The sequence below is a fragment of the Amphibalanus amphitrite genome, unplaced genomic scaffold (genome assembly GCF_019059575.1).
Source record: "Amphibalanus amphitrite isolate SeventyFive unplaced genomic scaffold, NRLGWU_Aamphi_draft 000052F_arrow, whole genome shotgun sequence".
Taxonomy (NCBI): Eukaryota; Metazoa; Arthropoda; class Thecostraca; order Balanomorpha; family Balanidae; genus Amphibalanus; species Amphibalanus amphitrite.
This window is the reverse complement of record NW_024881548.1, coordinates 494,177-509,909: the sequence shown is the minus strand read 5'-3', so window position 1 is coordinate 509,909 and position 15,733 is coordinate 494,177. Positions and strand designations below refer to the sequence as shown.

The 15,733-nt window shown below is 60.8% G+C and overlaps 2 protein-coding genes across 2 annotated transcripts in view; both read left to right on the top strand.

Moving 5' to 3' along the window:
• Positions 1–15,733, top strand: part of LOC122377906 — a 59,385-nt gene that overhangs the window by 9,596 nt on the left and 34,056 nt on the right. Inside the window, exon 2 of the mRNA XM_043358493.1 lies at positions 6,071–6,183. The gene's annotated coding sequence lies outside the window, so the exon portion shown is untranslated. The remainder of the gene's footprint in view (positions 1–6,070; positions 6,184–15,733) is intronic.
• Positions 1–15,733, top strand: part of LOC122377863 — a 38,019-nt gene that overhangs the window by 16,839 nt on the left and 5,447 nt on the right. Inside the window, exon 2 of the mRNA XM_043358378.1 lies at positions 13,614–14,208. Within this exon, the coding sequence (XP_043214313.1) occupies positions 13,614–14,208 (595 nt within the window). The remainder of the gene's footprint in view (positions 1–13,613; positions 14,209–15,733) is intronic.

Below are 15,733 nucleotides of genomic sequence, written 5' to 3'. Positions count from 1 at the left end.
ATAGACAATGGTCTTTGACTCAGTGATAAATACTCATGTCACATGTCACGAAACGGAATTCCGTTCGTTGTGACGGCAATACGTTGAAATGTGTTCTTGCAAGGTGTGTTTTCCGGTGGTGGGGTTGAAACCTGTCATTCCGATGCTGGTCACCTTTGCTGTCAGTCTTTCAAGATATGTTTGCTTGCGGTTTCGTTTCGTGTAATTCTGCATGAGGCCTTCGCATGGCTGCATGCGATGCTATTTTTTCCATTGGCACTTACCGTCTTTGTTTTCTGGACGTCCACCGGGTGCAATCTCGCCTCATCTGTGGCTACTGGGCCGGAAGACTCCCATTCAGGGATATCGTTTGCGGTCACCAGTAACCCGCGATGGTCGTTCGGTCCCCCTGGACATTCTTTACCGATGACTGGTCCTGGGTGTCCCTGTCCGGTGCATGAGTAGCCTCTGACACCACTAAGGGACGTGGTATTGCCCCCTAGAGGCTGTCTGCAGCTAGCTCCTTGTGGTGCGGTTTCGCGAATCCTCCCGCCGGCCGCCGCCCTCGTGACCTCTTCACGAACCGTTCGCTCCGGCTGGCCGGGTCTCGCGTGAGCCTGTGGGCTTTCTCGGGAGCGTCTCTGCGCTCGGCCGGCCCCGATCGCCAGATAGACAGCGAATCGACCCCGACATCCTGCGTGACCCGCCTGCTCCTCAATCCCCGCGGCCGGAGAGTCGCTCGTACCACAACTCGTAAGCGTGATCCGTCAGATGGGGGAGCGGCGACTAGGCCGGTCTCATTCGCACAAAGTCGTGAGCTGAGCGGCTTCGAACATTAACCCGGCGCCGAAGTTCACACGTTGTACGATAGGTATATTACGACGCTGCGTGATCCCCTTGGCCCCGATCGGAAACCATTGCCGTCATGACCAACAGCTCAACCGGGTCGGGTTGGCCCGGTTCTGTCGAAGCGGTTGTGTGCCACGGCGCGGGTGAGTTCGTGGATTGTGCGTGACCTGTTCGACCGTGGCACTGCCACGCCGCCGTCGGGCCCGCCGGCGGTGCTCGTTTCCGTGCAGGGGGCCGGGAAGAAAGTCAGTGGGTCCCACGCTCTCGCGCTGGGCCGGCCGCCCCTGCGCGGCGGTGGCAGCCGCTTCCTGCGGAGGTAGCCAATCACGGCTGCCGCGCCTCCGCACTCTTCCTTTCTGTTCTCCTTTCCCACACGGCCGCCGTTGAGTGGCGCTGGTTTGGGCGGCGGCAGGTGTGCTGATGGGCCGACGGGACGGGGTGGGTGAATCATCGCCGTCCCATCCCCGACCGGTGGGCTCCTGATCGGACGCGCCGGCAGCCGCCACAAGAACCCGCACTTACCTGATGGCCGGATGGCCGGGATTCGTCACGGGCTGAGCGGAACGCCGGTCGGTCGGGCCGGGACGCAGTCGTGTTGATTAGTTCTCAGCTCATCCGCGGCGGCAGGGACGGGGGCGGCTGACCGGCACCGCCGTGCGAGGAGCGACACACGTCCCGTAATTACCGTCCATTTGCTGGGGGCGGACGCCGGCCGCCCGGGCCGCTTTGTGCGCTCGGCGGGGGTCGGGCTCGGCCGGCGCCCCTCGCTACTAGAGTTGCAAAATTTCCCTACCGCACTACCGGCATGCCGGTAATTTTCACTACCGCAGGTTTTTTCGTGGTATCTGGCATGTCTTGCCGGTAGCATGCCGGTATTTTTGATTTTGCACAAAAAAAAATTATCAGCATATGATTCAAACTTTGGACACTAAGAGGCTATTGAATTGTAATAACAGCAATCTTAGCCACTGCAAAATACATTTTGTGGTAAAAGTTCCATATGCCGTATTAAAATTACCGCCAAATTACCGGTATGCCGGTAATTTGGCGGTTTTTTTTGCTTGGGGCGTGGTAGCATGCCGGTATCCCAGAAAATTTTTGTGGGGCGGGGCGGTGCCGGTAGCAGCCCATTGGGAAAACTTTGCAACTCTACTCGCTACCCCTCACCGAGCACACCGGCCGGGCAGGTAAACAGAGGGTCCGGCCGCCGCACCAGCACTGAACACCGATCCAGATCAGCTGCGAGCTGTCATGTCACCCATAAACACAGGTCCAAACGCACCCACTTGGGACTGCCGGCTTCCGAGGCATGCGCTGATCCGTCCGCCAGCCGCACCGCGCACAGCCACAAAAACTCGCCGCAGATGCCAGAAAATTTACATCAATGACATAAGATACAACTTACGGTGATGTTTTTGCCGAGCGCTTCTGGAGATGACAAGATCGGAGAACGACGGCAAAAACAAGTCTTTGTGTTGTTTATCAAAGGAGCGATTTAAAATGTATTGACGTATCTCAACGTCCACGGACGACGTATATTTATGAGTGCATATAAGGTCGGTTACCCCCTGCCTGGGCCGTTCCCGGCCTCACGCCAGTTGTGTGCGGAGCGTGGGACCTCTCTCACAGTGTCCAGAGCCGGCGGCGCTCCAACCACTTTACCGCAGCGCCGCCGCCAACGGCCACGTGACCGCAAATTTATTCAGGCGCGCGATTTATCCTGTATCGTAAACGGAGCGTGCTATGAGCCCGCCGGGAGTGCTGGGACGGCGTGCGCGTCCAAACATCCTCATCAGGGTCGGGTCCGCGCAGATTGCGGGCCGCGACCGACACCGCGCGGTTACTGATTGGTCCCGGATAATTGGGCCAGGTATGCGGGGCTGGGCAGAGCGAGGAACCTGGACGCAGTGGCATGGTCGGTCTTTCCGTGGCGAAGCCCGAGCTCATTGTTTTCTGCGAAACTCGCGGACCGCAACCTAACCTCGAGTGCCGTTGTCAGAGAGCTAGTCATATCTGGGGCAGAGTCCAGTGTTGCATAATCTCCAACGAGCGGCGATGGATGTTGTTCAAAACACACCCGGGGCGTGTAGCCGCCGGTTGTCATTATAGACCCCAGGTGGTTGGTCGTTAGCCCCGATAGTGCTCTGCCTTCCACCTCGCCGCGTCCCGCAGCCCCGGGGTAGGCCGGTGGCGCTCCTTCGCTCTCCGGCCCGCCTGCGAACGGTACCAGACTGCAGCCAAAGAGAACGGGAGCGCCGCGGAGTGGCACAGCACGCGCGGCGGCGGCGGTGGCGTTTGTGTGCGGGTCTCGCCGCGGGCCGCCGCCGCGGGCTGCTCCCACGGAATGGTTCCATTATGTCGGCACCAGCGGGAGCGGCGCCGGCGCTGTCTTCCCGGCTCAAGTGGTGCTTCTGTCGCCGCTGATGACAGCCTCGATAGCGCCAAATGTCCCTGCGACGCTGACTGGACGCCGGCTGTGTTGACGCCGACCAATCTCCGCAGCTGGGGTGCGTGGGTGATGGTTCTGAGACGGCTGCCGACTCAGCGGGGCGTCTTGGGGTGCTCTGATGGTCTGCCTCCCCTCCTGAAGCTTTGAAGCGTTCGCTACCGAACAGATGAGAGATCCCGGGGCTGTGAAGGGGAGCTGCCCGGGGTAGCCTCCAGAGGTCAGTGGAAGGACGGAGCTGCGCTGGGCGCCATCTAATGCTGCCTCGGGCGCCGCGAGCACCTCAGAAAAATGATAAATTGTTGGAACGAGGGCGAGACGCGCTCTCGTTGTGCCATCGCAGTGACTGGACGGGTGACGGTAACGATCTCTGAGTTCGGTCCGGGATCGGAGAGAGGAAGAGAGGGAGGGAGGGCTGGGAGTCGTTTGGTTGGAATTATGGCCAGAATTCGTCACCTTGCATCAGCCGGAGTGAAAGTACGGTGCGGCGGCGCGTGCGTGCGCGTGATACAGCTCCGTTCAGCTGGGATGAGGAATAGTCCTCGGGCGATGGCTGTAAAGAGACGGACACGCAAGGTCTTACGGTGGCTTGCATGCTCGGAAAACGTTCGACCTCCAAAGGCTTTAGTTGGCGGCCATTCAGACGACTGTGTACACAAGGGGCTGACAAAGAGTTGCCCGGCATCCGGTAATCTCGGCCTGCCGTTCACCGGGCCATCTGCCTCCCCCTGACTGGAACGACCCGCATGAACCGGGCTAATTTGCTGCGGCGGCGCGCCTGGGGAGCTGCCGGCGGCCACCCTCCCTCGCGGTGACACTGAGCTGGAGACAGGGGACATCTGGTTGTCAGCCGCCGCCGCCGTCGCCGCTTTGCCCTGCCCCAGGCTGATGTTTCCGGCGCCGGCGCCGGCGTCGCGTTGCCGCCGCCACGGTCTTGCTCCCTCTCCGCCGAGTGGGGTTGGCTCACGGCATCCCTCTGTCCCTCTGTCTCACTGTCGGTCGTCTCTGGGAACGGGTCTCTCTCCACTCCCTCTCTCGTCTCTCTGGGGCGGGGCTGGAACCGGTCCGAGCCGCCTCTGTTGTCTGTCCTTCGGTCCGGCCGACGCCGCCCCTTGCGGACGGGCTGGAAATTCAGAATCTACTCGCCGACACGTCGACAATCTATCCACATCACCTGGGAACTGTGACAAAAGGATCAGCATGGCCCGATTCAGATCCGCTATTCATCACTTGATCTCGATTTCTGTCGGTGTTGTTCCAGCGTCCGATAAGGCCGGATCTCACTCCGTTCACGATTCTGTTGCTCAACTTTCCCATCATCTCACTTCTCAGTTTTTCACTCCGTCGGGTTCTGTCAGTCCGGTGATATCTCAGCCACTTCTTTCCTCTCCACCTCTTCCCCTGGCTGTAAATATGCACCCCTCCTTCCCGAAGCTCGCTCGGTCTCTGCCCACGCCGATCAGCTGGCAGTCCATCTTACTCAGTCGCCGGACGGCAGCAACATTCCGTATTCTGGCCGCCGCCGGGACGTTGTGAAATATGTGTGTGATTTACTGGCGCTGCCGCCGACTGGACGCGTGCCGGAGAACATTGAACACTGATGAACACTGAGCGCCGCACACCGCCTGCCACCGGCAGTGAACGATGGCCGGTCTGTGGACAGCCTGTTCGCCCTCGCCCTCGCCGAGCGGGGTGGAGCTCGGCTCGCCCGTCCAGCCCTCGCCCGCGGCCTCTCCGGCTCCGTGTCGGCTTCAGGGTCGATCGCTCTGGCGCCTCATCTCGTCTGGTATCGTCTCGTATCGTGTTGTGCTGTGTTGCAACTCTACCGTCGGCGCCGTCGAACTTGGACGGAATCAAACGGAGCTTTTTTGTGAGGGATGCCGATGGTGGCCGGCTGCAGTCTGACAGCGCATCTGCAGCGGAGCGACTGGTCGGCGGCAGGTGCATTTCGCCACGAGCGACAGACAGAACCAGTCAACAGGAGTGGGTATGTACAACTGATTGGAGGGAAGTAAAGGAACACGGCTGCTGCGGCGCCGCTCTGTAGCGCTCTGGTTTGTGCGGTTGTTGGCCATTGCACGGTGTAATGCATCTATCTCCTTGTCTGCCTAGGAAGCGGCATTATCAGTTTCTCTGGAGGCGGGAGCTGCTGCAGCGATCCCTGTTTTCCGCCTCTCTGCTCTCGCCCGGTCCGGTTCGGCGCGGCCTCGCGGGCCCTCTGAACTCGCCCCCGATATCCGCCCACCGCCCCCGTGTACCGGCCCCGGTGGGGTGAGAACAATGCCGGGCAATTAGTTCGGTCCCCGCCCCGGCTGTCCGGGAGCCGGAGATCAGACCCGGAGCTGATCCCGGCCCGGCCCCGGGTCCGGACCGCTCCGTTACATCGCCCGGAGACCTATCGCCGCGTCTGATCTGGCCCCGCGGCCCGAACACGAGCGTGCCCCGTCGGCCGATAGCGGGGCCGTGTCTCCCGTGTGTCTCCTGTGTCTGTCTCTCCGGTGTCTCCTGTGTCTGGACGATCTCCATTGTTTGTCCCGTGCCCTGCGTCTCAGCCATTTCGTTGGTTTGATGTGTCTCTGATTGTTAGCGACGGGCCGGTGGCTTACGTCGAATGCTTTTGATTGTGTCGCGTGAATTTAGGAACGGCCAGTGAGTTGTAGCGGTCCCAATTACCATAATGTCTTTATAAGGCAGGGTCTTGTCATTGTCTTGGGTTTGATTGAGCCAGGAGTTGACGCTCTACGAAGGCAGAAAGGTGTCTGTTCTCTGTATGACCGAATCGTCTCTCTGTTTCAGGCTGCTGTTGCCGATGGCACCGGAGTAGTGTGTTCGGCTGGTCACTAGACCGGGACCAGACCAGGCCTGCAGAAGACCAAAGTTCCGCATCGCTTCGCTTCTACTGGCAGCAGGTGAGCCAACGGTCTAATCGGTAATAGTTACAGAATACTGTGTTAGAACGCTGAATGTGAAATAGCCATAACCCGAAATGTAGGTACTGTAGCGCACATTGCTTTGGCGTTGCTGGTCTGTTCGGTGTGTCTCGTCTTTGCACAGCGGTGCCAATGCGGGTCACTCATTACCCCGCTCTATCAGCCGTGAGTCTGTGACCTGCACCGTGACCCCGTGATGGCCGGGCCGGCCCGCGCCGTGACCGACGGATAACGTTCCACGGGCCCCGAGACCCGCCGGGTCAGCGGTTATACGGCTGGCCGCAACCATTGTGCACGCTGCGCTCGGTGATTGGTTTGTGCACACTGCAAAACTGACCCCGTGTTACCACCGTGAACCTCTGACCCAGCGGCAAGGCGCAGAGAGCGGGGTGTTGTTGGTTACCACTGACCTGACACACAATACAAGCCTGTTGTCTACGGCGGGTGGCGTGATCGGCTTGTGACGCCTCTCGCACCGGCTACTGCGTGTTGTGTTGTCTTCTGGGGTCCGGCCGGATAGTGTTTTATGTTTTTGCGGGTCCTGGCCGGTCGACATGAAATGGGTCTCAGCGCGGCGACTCCCACTCAAGGTCGCCACTTCTGCCGCGTGCCGGCCACCTGGATCGCCACTCAGCTCTGAGCTCTTCGGTATGAGACGAGCGCGACCTTCGCCGCTCGGCCTGCTGTTTCGACACCACCATGTGTCGGCCGGCCGGACGGCCGGACGGGCCGCCTGCGCCGCCGTTTGCATGGTGTTCATTACCCATTCATTACCTGTCGGAGGCGCGAGGTGGAGGGGATGACCGGCGGGCCAGCCAGCCGGGCCCCTCCGCCCACGGCGGCCTTCGCTGCTGTGCGGGGCCCGGTGCCCGCCGGCGCCGCTAAAAATTCTCCGCGCACGCCGACAGACCGCTGTTGTATGGTGTGGCGCGTGTAACGCATTGGCGTGCCATGCGACGAGCACGTCGCAGCGGCGCGCCGCCTCCGCCGCGGCCGTCGTGACGTTTGGCGCAGCAGTGGCCGGCGCGAATGAGGCGCGAAGTGGCCCGCCGACCGGTCTCCGAGTTTCTCTTTGTTGTTGACAAGGTGAAACGGCGTGTTGTCTGCGCGGTGCGATTGGCGGCGGCGGGCAGAGTGGGTCAGCGGCGGTCCGGCCGGAGTCGGCGCAGAGGGACCGCGGCCACCGGACCGCAGCGGGTGGTCGCCGCTAATGAGCCGGTGCGGGAGACCCTCCGGTCCGTCCCCCGGGCGGGACGCGGGCCGTGGACCGCGGCCAGACCCGCGGCACCCGGGATTTTCGCCTGATGGATGACCGCCGCCGTGATTTTCGGGCTCCCGGGTGAAGGTTAGCCGCGCCGACCTGCTCGCTCTCTCCCTCTCTAATGCGACAGCTCCGCATTCCTGGGACCGGGCCGCTATGATGTGTCTCCTCCCGTCAGATCTTTTCTCTGAAGCGGGTCCGGCTGCGGCTTCTGTGCCCGTCTGTCCTGGCAGCTTTGTGCACGGGTGGTCGGGCTGCGGGACGGTGGGTGGGTGGGTTTCAGTCCAGGAACCCTCTGATGTGGTACAGCTCACCTGCACGGGAACTGGAGGCTGGACGCGACGTCCCACGCCGGCAGGCAGAACGTCCGTGTGATGTCTGCTTTGGGTCCGTTTGATCTGCGGCTGGAGACCGTCTGATCTTTGTCGAGAGGTCCGAGCTCTGTCTGGGTACTGTCTGAAACCGTGCTGTTCGTGGGATGTCTCTCTTTGGTGTGTAGAACGTACCGTCTGACGTAATTCTGCTGTATGTTTGAGGAATGCAGTGGACCTGAGGACCACTAATTTATCTTAAATTTATCTGAGGTATGTCTGGGGTCTGTCTTGGGGGCCGTAATGTCTGTCTCAGTTGTAAATCCTGTGCAGAAATAGCTCGCCACCCTCCACCTGGCGTGCAGCACATGGCGTGCACAGTACCGACGCGTGCTATTCTCACGCACTCACACTTCACCAGCACGCACATTTGTCAGCGTGCAACAGCTCTCATACCGCCACTGTTTTTAGCACTTTCCACACGTCCGGGTCGCGGCACCCGTCACCTAACTCAGACGTGCGAGCTGCACTATTGCATTGTTGCAGCACAGGCCGGGCGTGGCGCCGCTGGCCTGCAACACCCTGTAACAGCAGATGGTATCACCCGTAACACCACCCGGCAGCTGACATTTGCTGCCGCACATATCTGCTTTCCGGTTCGCCAGCTAGTACGGCGATATATCGACTGACTGTGATTCGAGTCGAGAGTCGGGTACTCGCCATGCTGACGAGGACGTCCAGAATGTCTACACCGGGAGGGCCCCTCCGCCTTCCGCTCAGTCGGTGTCTGACGGAGATCGTGGTAGTCGACACCCAATCGACCCCAGGCGGAGAATGGCGTCACTCGCCGAGAAGTGGCGGAGAAAGGATGGTCCGTGGCCGTCGGGCGTTTTACAGGAGCTGATACCGAGCTGTGGTGCTGGGGATACGGCTGTTTTGTCCCATGATTGACCGCCTTAGACCCCCGACATGACACGCCGACCAAAATAGGCTGTCCTCGGTAGACGGAGCACAATGTTTCCGGGCAGTGTTCGATCGTGATTGACGCGACCTCTGAGGCTGGTCGTGTTCGCCGCAGGTCGGGGCGTGGCCCCACCGTCAGCGGCTGGCCGTCCCGTGCCCGTGCTCCCCCGTGGCAGCCAGCCTCCCGTCGGCACGTGTGCTCCGTGCTGCGCAGCGTGCGCGCGCCACGTTCACTCGGCTTCCGGGACAGCAGGTGTGGGGCGCCGACCGTTTGCTGACGGCGCCGGCGGTTGGTCGCTGATGACGGGTGCCAGGTGCGACATGGGGAGCGCACGGTCCCACGAACATCATACCGCCGCGCCCGAGCAGCCGTGGTGACGGACAGTCTCGAGATAGCAGGCGCCTGGTGACGGACAGTCTCGAGATGAACGAGCGCCGGGTGACGACCCCGGAGGACCAGGCGACGTGCTGGAATTTTGAGATGTTTGTCAAGGCAGCGGGCGTCCCGAGAGATGATTGCTGGCCGAGTATTTTTCGTCTACGGTCAGAATGCGAGAAGAATGCTCCCGCTGTCTTCATGAGGGATCTGTGTATTATTGGATCCATCTGTTTGCGTGCTAGCTGAGAGCTGGCTTTGTGGGAGCTTATTTAACCGTCTGAATGAAGATCGATGTCCGCCGACCCGGTTTCGGCGGGATTCTGTCGGTGCTTTACTGGCGTCAGAGGCCGACTGTCGAGATAGCCGGACATCAGCCGGATTTATGTCGCGTGTCGGCCCGTCGGCCGTCCAATAAAGACGCCGGCCGTCGACACTAATGCGGCCCCGCCCCGTGTCGGGGGCTGCCGTCCGACCCAAACGCGCTCCCCTGATCTGATCCAGATCTCGCTCTCTCTGGGTTTGGGAGGGCGGGTCGGGCTCCCAGGACCGGTGCGCGGGACTCTCGGGACCTCTGGGTAGGGCTCCCAAACACCAGGAGCGGGTTCAGGCAGCACGCCACCCGACCAGACTCTGAGAACCACATACAAGCTCCTGGGAGCCACATAGCTGCTCCTGAGGACGCCGGTCCGCGGTCCCGTGTCGACGGGAGGTGGGAGGGGTCGGAATGATGGGCGGCCCCTCCGCCGCCACCCGGCGTGCCTCGCTGCTGCCTATCGCCCCATCTAGCGCGCATCGCCGACCGGCGCGGACCCCAGCCCGTTCATTAATACCGGGCCCGTCGATTGCGGCGTTTGCCGGCCGGTCGGACGATATCGGACAGCATCGCGGCGCGCGCTCACCAAATGACTGTTTATTCACCGGCCAGCGGCGCCGGTCGGGTAACTGCTCACACCGTGCCGGCGCCGCGGCGGCGTTACTGCGCTGATGACCTGCGCAGCGGGTCAGACGGTCAGGGTATGTCACAAGGGCGGCACCTGGCTGGCGGACGGACCCATTACGGAGGTATGTGCCGGGCGAGAGGGGCGCCAGGGGATGATTACCGCCTCCTGGAATGGTCGTGAGGTGACGTCTGCGGTACGCGCCCTGTCCCAGTTGCACAACAGGCGCCTGCAGGCGGTCGGCCTCTAATGGCTTCCTTCGGTGGCCCTGGGGCCGATCGGAGGCTGCTCGGCTGGGATGAGTCAATACTGCTGTGTCAATAAGGGCACCCCGGTCCATCCGCGGAGCTCCTGTCGCAACGGTAGGTCACGGTGAGCGGCTTCTGCCGGCCCTCCGCCGCCGACCGGCCCCCGTCGAGAGCCAGCGTGAACTGCATAAATACGCCGTGAGGCGCCGCGCCGAACAGCGCCAGGCGATGTCGCCCGAGCCCAGCGGTCGAACCCCGCGGCGGACACTTCTGCTTATCGCCGACATCGACGGAGGGATGTCTGAGGAAGGGGGCGACTGCTGAGCCGCCTGAGGTCAAACCCAGCAGCGATGGAAGCGGACCTTTCCATGTGTCGTCACTTGCTCGTTCGCGTTTGATGGTGTTTGCTGTGAGCGAGACTCGATCACGTGATCCGCTCTCCGCCGCTGGTGGTCACGGTCGCCGAGGAAAAATGTGCGTTTTTGTCGCCGGTAAGCCGTCGGCTCGAATGTCTGAACACGGCGGGCCGGTGGCCGCAGCCGCCGCTGTCAGTGTCGGTGACTGGGTTTTTCGGTGTCGGCGGCGGTCGGACTCGGCCAATCAAAGTGCCATCTGCGGTGGGCCGCGGCGCTCTCGGACGCCAGCTGGCCGCTGACCGCTGACCCTGTGGCGTGTCCCGGCGGTGTCGGTTCGCGCTGACCGTGACCCGTCGACCTGCGGACAGGGAGCGCAGTGACCTGACGACCCGCCGGCCGGGCGGTCCGGGCGGCGGTTAGTGCCCCGGGCTGCGGCCGGTCCGGCGCGGCGGGCTGCGGTCAGACCACTGCAGAGTTGGAGCTGCGGTCGACCGCGGCTAGGTCGTTCCCTTGGCTGGTAGACAAGGAGCGGGGACACAGAGACAGCTGGACACCGCGGTATGACAGCTCGGTGACCGCAGAGTCAGTTCGCTGCGGCTCTAAGCCTCTCCGACTCGGGTGCAGTCGTGAACTGGAAATGCGGCGCCAACTCGTGATCAGCCTGCGGCCGCTGCTGGGTCGGCCGGCGGCTGCCCTTGGCTCCCACCGCGGGCCGTCCGCCGTGCAGCCGTCTCCGCGACCCTCACCAGTCGACCGGCGTGCTGTGATGCACGGTCGTGACGCGGCGGGGTTACGACCGGGTCACGGGTAACGGCGGCGCTCCCGACAGCCGGCGTGTACCGCTCGCTGCGCCCGGCCGCCCGGCACCTAATAGCGGCCGGGTCGGCCGGGCCGCGCGGCCCGTGATGGAGCCATCGTAATGACACGCTCCACTGGAATACATTTGCATACAGCATCGCGGCGCGGATTGAATTCAGCCGGTGTGGGTGCGGGAGTGAATGGGAGCGCCCATTTCGCAGGATCACGAAGTGAAATGAAATAAATGGTTTGGTATTAGTAAGGTTCCCACGCGCGAGGCATGCTGGACGCTTAATTAAGTGCGAATGTGTTGCCACATTTCCGTGGCGTTCCCGCGCCTTGGGCTGTTCGTGGGGCGTGATAAGTTTTTGTGCCAGTTAAAGGCATAGCGTTCCTTTCATAGACGCACGATGCCGCTTTTTACTTTCATGCAACGGTGGTTACACAACTCCTTGAACGCTGACACTCAGTGCTTATTATCCTAGCAAGTGCTTATTCACCCTTGTCTTGAGAGCACCATACAACCACTTACTGTACTCATCAGTCAATACCGGCATAGACTAACGCATCTACTTTGCAACTCATCCACCTTGAACTTTCGCGGCGTACCTACAGCGCTGGTCGGAATACATAGATGGCGACCCTGAACACGGGCCGCTGCCGCCACGCCCGCCGCTGCCCCTTTCCCGGGTGATGGAGCGCCGCGCCTCCACGGTGGACGACCCTGGCGCTGTCCACGGAGTCACCTGCACAGCGTGCACAGCTTAGGTCGGCCCAGGTGCCGGACTGTGTCCCTCAGAGCGGCCCCACTTCCCCGGTTCTCAGGAGCGGGGCCCGGCCGCCGCGGAGGTCGTCCTGTGTCCGCCGGGGCGGACCCTCCGATCGCAGTGGGGAGCGGACGGATCACCGTCCGACCGCGGTGGTGTAATGCGGGATACACGATTACCTGATTACGAGCGAGCGAGCGCAGCGAGCGAAGTGAGTCTTTTCAATATAACGGAAAAATATCAGTGTAGATGGCGCCCGTCCTATCCTATCCTTTCCTGCAGCTTGTCCGTCTTCCGACCCGTTTCACATATCCTTCGTGCTCGTTTCCCGATAAAACCGGCGGCTCTAGGAGCCGAAGTGCGCGTTGGAGCGGCGGGCCGCTGAACGCTTGTGCGTAGGGATATAGTGCGCGTGTTTTCATTAATTAGATGGCGTTGTTAATTAATTGCTTTTGAAATATCATTGGAATATTTGTACTATCTCGTAGGGCACCGATTGTGCTGGTTGTAAGCGGATATTGTGTTTTCCGGAATTTCGAATGCCGCGCTGGCAGTCACGTGACCGGTTCTGATGTCGAGTCCGACTGCGCGGAAGGCGGTCTTTTCGTTCCCCGCCATGATTGGAGGCGGATGTGTTGCGGGTGCTCCGGATTTTGGTACCGGTGAGTGAGGTTCTAGAGGTTTGTAACTGCTGAATCTAATATGGTAACTACTCAGTTGAATTTATGTGATGAATATTTGTTTTGTTGTATAACTTTAATGTGAAAACCGGTTTATATGAGCTGATATGTTCGATTCTCCGGGACAGTGGCTCGGTTGCCCCCGATTCGGGGAGGACAAGCTGTGGAGCTTGTTTGTGGAGGCTGCCCTGGTGGCCTCGTGAGTTCGGTCGCCATGGTCGTTTGGCAGCGCGCCAGAGACTGGATAAGCCGGTATGTTATCACTAAAGATGCTCATTGTCTATCTTTGCTTTGAATTTCGATACCTCAACGTCTGCTGTGTATTGCTTGATTTATTTACTTACTTGTAGAATGTTAAACAGAGTTCTTGGACCCCGAGCTGTGTTGTGACCCATTTTGCATCGTGCCAACTGGTATTTGACTCGAGCTCGTATTGTGTGGATGTGTTTGCAGTAACAATCAAATGATCGAAGACGGGATCCAGAGCGGTCCAATACAGATCTGTCCACGGCCAAGTCTCTGAGGTGGCCAGGTGACCGAGGGGTGGCAGGGAGCAGATGCGGGCGATGGTGGCGCGAGCAGTGGCCGGGGGCCATCTGCATCTACAGTTACGGCTTCCTTCTCCGCGCCTTCATCTGCTGGTGAAGCCCAGTAGCGGCTTCCCTCTCTGCGCCTTCGGCTGCGTCTGGAGCTACAGTTGCTGCTTAGTCTCTGCGCCTTCATCTGCCTCTGGAGCTGCAGCACCGGCTGCGCGCCGCGCCTTCCAGGATTCTGCCTGAGTGGTGTGTGGCTGGCTGGCGCGGAGTGGTGTGCGGCTGGCTGGCGCAGAGTGGTGTGCGCCGGCGAGAGGCGCTGCGTGGTGTATGCCGGCGAGAGGCGCTGAGTGGTGTGCGCCAGCGAGAGGCGCTGAGTGGTGTGCGCCAGCGAGAGGCGCTGAGTGGTGTGCGCCAGCGAGAGGCGCTGAGTGGTGTGCGCCAGCGAGAGGCGCTGCGTGGTGTGCGCCAGCGAGAGGCGCTGCGTGGTGTGCGCCAGCGAGAGGCGCTGCGTGGTGCGCGCCCTTGGTGCGTGCAGTGTAGTGTGCCCCTGGACGGGCTGAGAGGGTGCTCCCAGCGGGTGAGTGCCCCTCTGGCGGAAACATCTTTCGCGGAGCTGCACCTTCAGCTCTGCATCTGCTTGAGTAGCAGCGACCGCCTCTCCTCGCTGCCTGGTGCCGGCATCCTGGTTCGGCCGGAGCTGGGAGCTGGAGGATCTGGCCGTCTGAGGTTTGCTGCTACCTGCTGCTTCTGCTGGACTGAGTTGACTGGTAAGGGTGATCCTGTGGTGGTCCTGCGCTGGTTTTAAATTGTGTTATGTGGTGTGTTTTTATATTGCTGGGAAGTGTCTAGGTTAAGGTGTTTAGATTAAGTGATTGCTGAGGAATGCGGTATCCTCTCAGTGCTGGGAAGTGTTTTTAAGTGTCTAGATAGTAGATAAGTGAGGGTGGAAGGTCTGTGGTATCCCCGCTGTGCAGATTCCTATTCCCTCACCCTGAAATGGCGCCTACTAAGGAGGAGTTGGGAAGGTTGAAGCTGACAGAGCTGCAACGGGAATTAGAGACCCGTGGGCTGGAGGTAACCGGTAAGAAGCAGGATTTAGTGGATAGGTTGTGGTCAGCCCTCGAGACTGAGATGGACCAGTTAAACCCGGCAGAGAATAAGGTGAGTCCCCGAGAAGCTACTGGAGGGCCATCGACAGATGTATCGATTATTTTGGCGAAACTTAAGCTCCTCAAGGAGGAACAGGCCGTAGAGCAGGAGCGGATGGCGGTGAGGGCACGCGAATCGCTTTTGCAGGCCAGGTCGGAGCAGCTTAAACTTGAACGCGAGTTGGTAGAGGCAGGGCACCTAGTGGAGCCTGAGTTGGCCCAGGTGCAGGTTCCGATCGAGCCGGTGGGTAAGCCCTCACTGGGGGAGGCCCTCAGTGCCCAGGTCAAGCGGTCCCTGTTGCCCCCCGCAGAGCTCCGCCCGTTCAGCGGCGAAATAAGAGACTATCGTTTATTTACTAGATCGTTCCAGGCCCGTATTGAAACAAAGACTGAGGACCCAGATGAGCTTCTTTTTTATCTCGATCAATATACGAAGGGAAAGCCCAACCAGCTCGTGCGAGGGTGTCTCCACCTGGGGGAGGCTGGTTTTGCAGAGGCAAAGCGGCTCCTGGAGGTTCGCTACGGCAACAGTGTGGGGCTGGTCGACTCCTATGTCGAACAGGTGAGAGGCTGGCCTAAGGTGGCCGCTGGCGATGTTGAGAGTCTGGACCAGCTTCTTCTGTTCTTGACCGAGATCATGAACGCGATGGAGAGTGTGGAACTGAGTGAATTTGATCATCCAACGAACTTGCGCCTTGTCATGTCGAAGCTGCCCTCGTACCTCCAGGATCGGTGGATGAGAGAGGCAGATAGACTCCTTCAGGAGGGCTCGACCGTGCGCCTGTCGAACCTGGTCGGGTTTCTGTCCGCTGAGGTCCGTGTAAAGCGGAATCCTCTGTTCGGTCCTCGTAGTGCCGAACCCGCGCGCCGTGAGGCTGTGTCCAGGTCCTCTCCCGGGTTTAAGGTGAGCGCAGCTCGGGTCACACGACCGGGCGCGGGGTCAGGGCTGTGTCCTTTTTGTGACGGTCGCCATGAGCTGGACAGGTGCCAGCGGATGTTTGAGAGGCCCTGGCCTGAGAGGCGTCGGACGGTGTTACGAGCGGGGCTTTGTTTCGGGTGCCTCAGGGAGGGTCACCGTGCCCGCTCTTGCAGGAGCCAGCTGACTTGCCGCTCTTGCGGTGGGCGTCACCCGTCGGTGATGCAC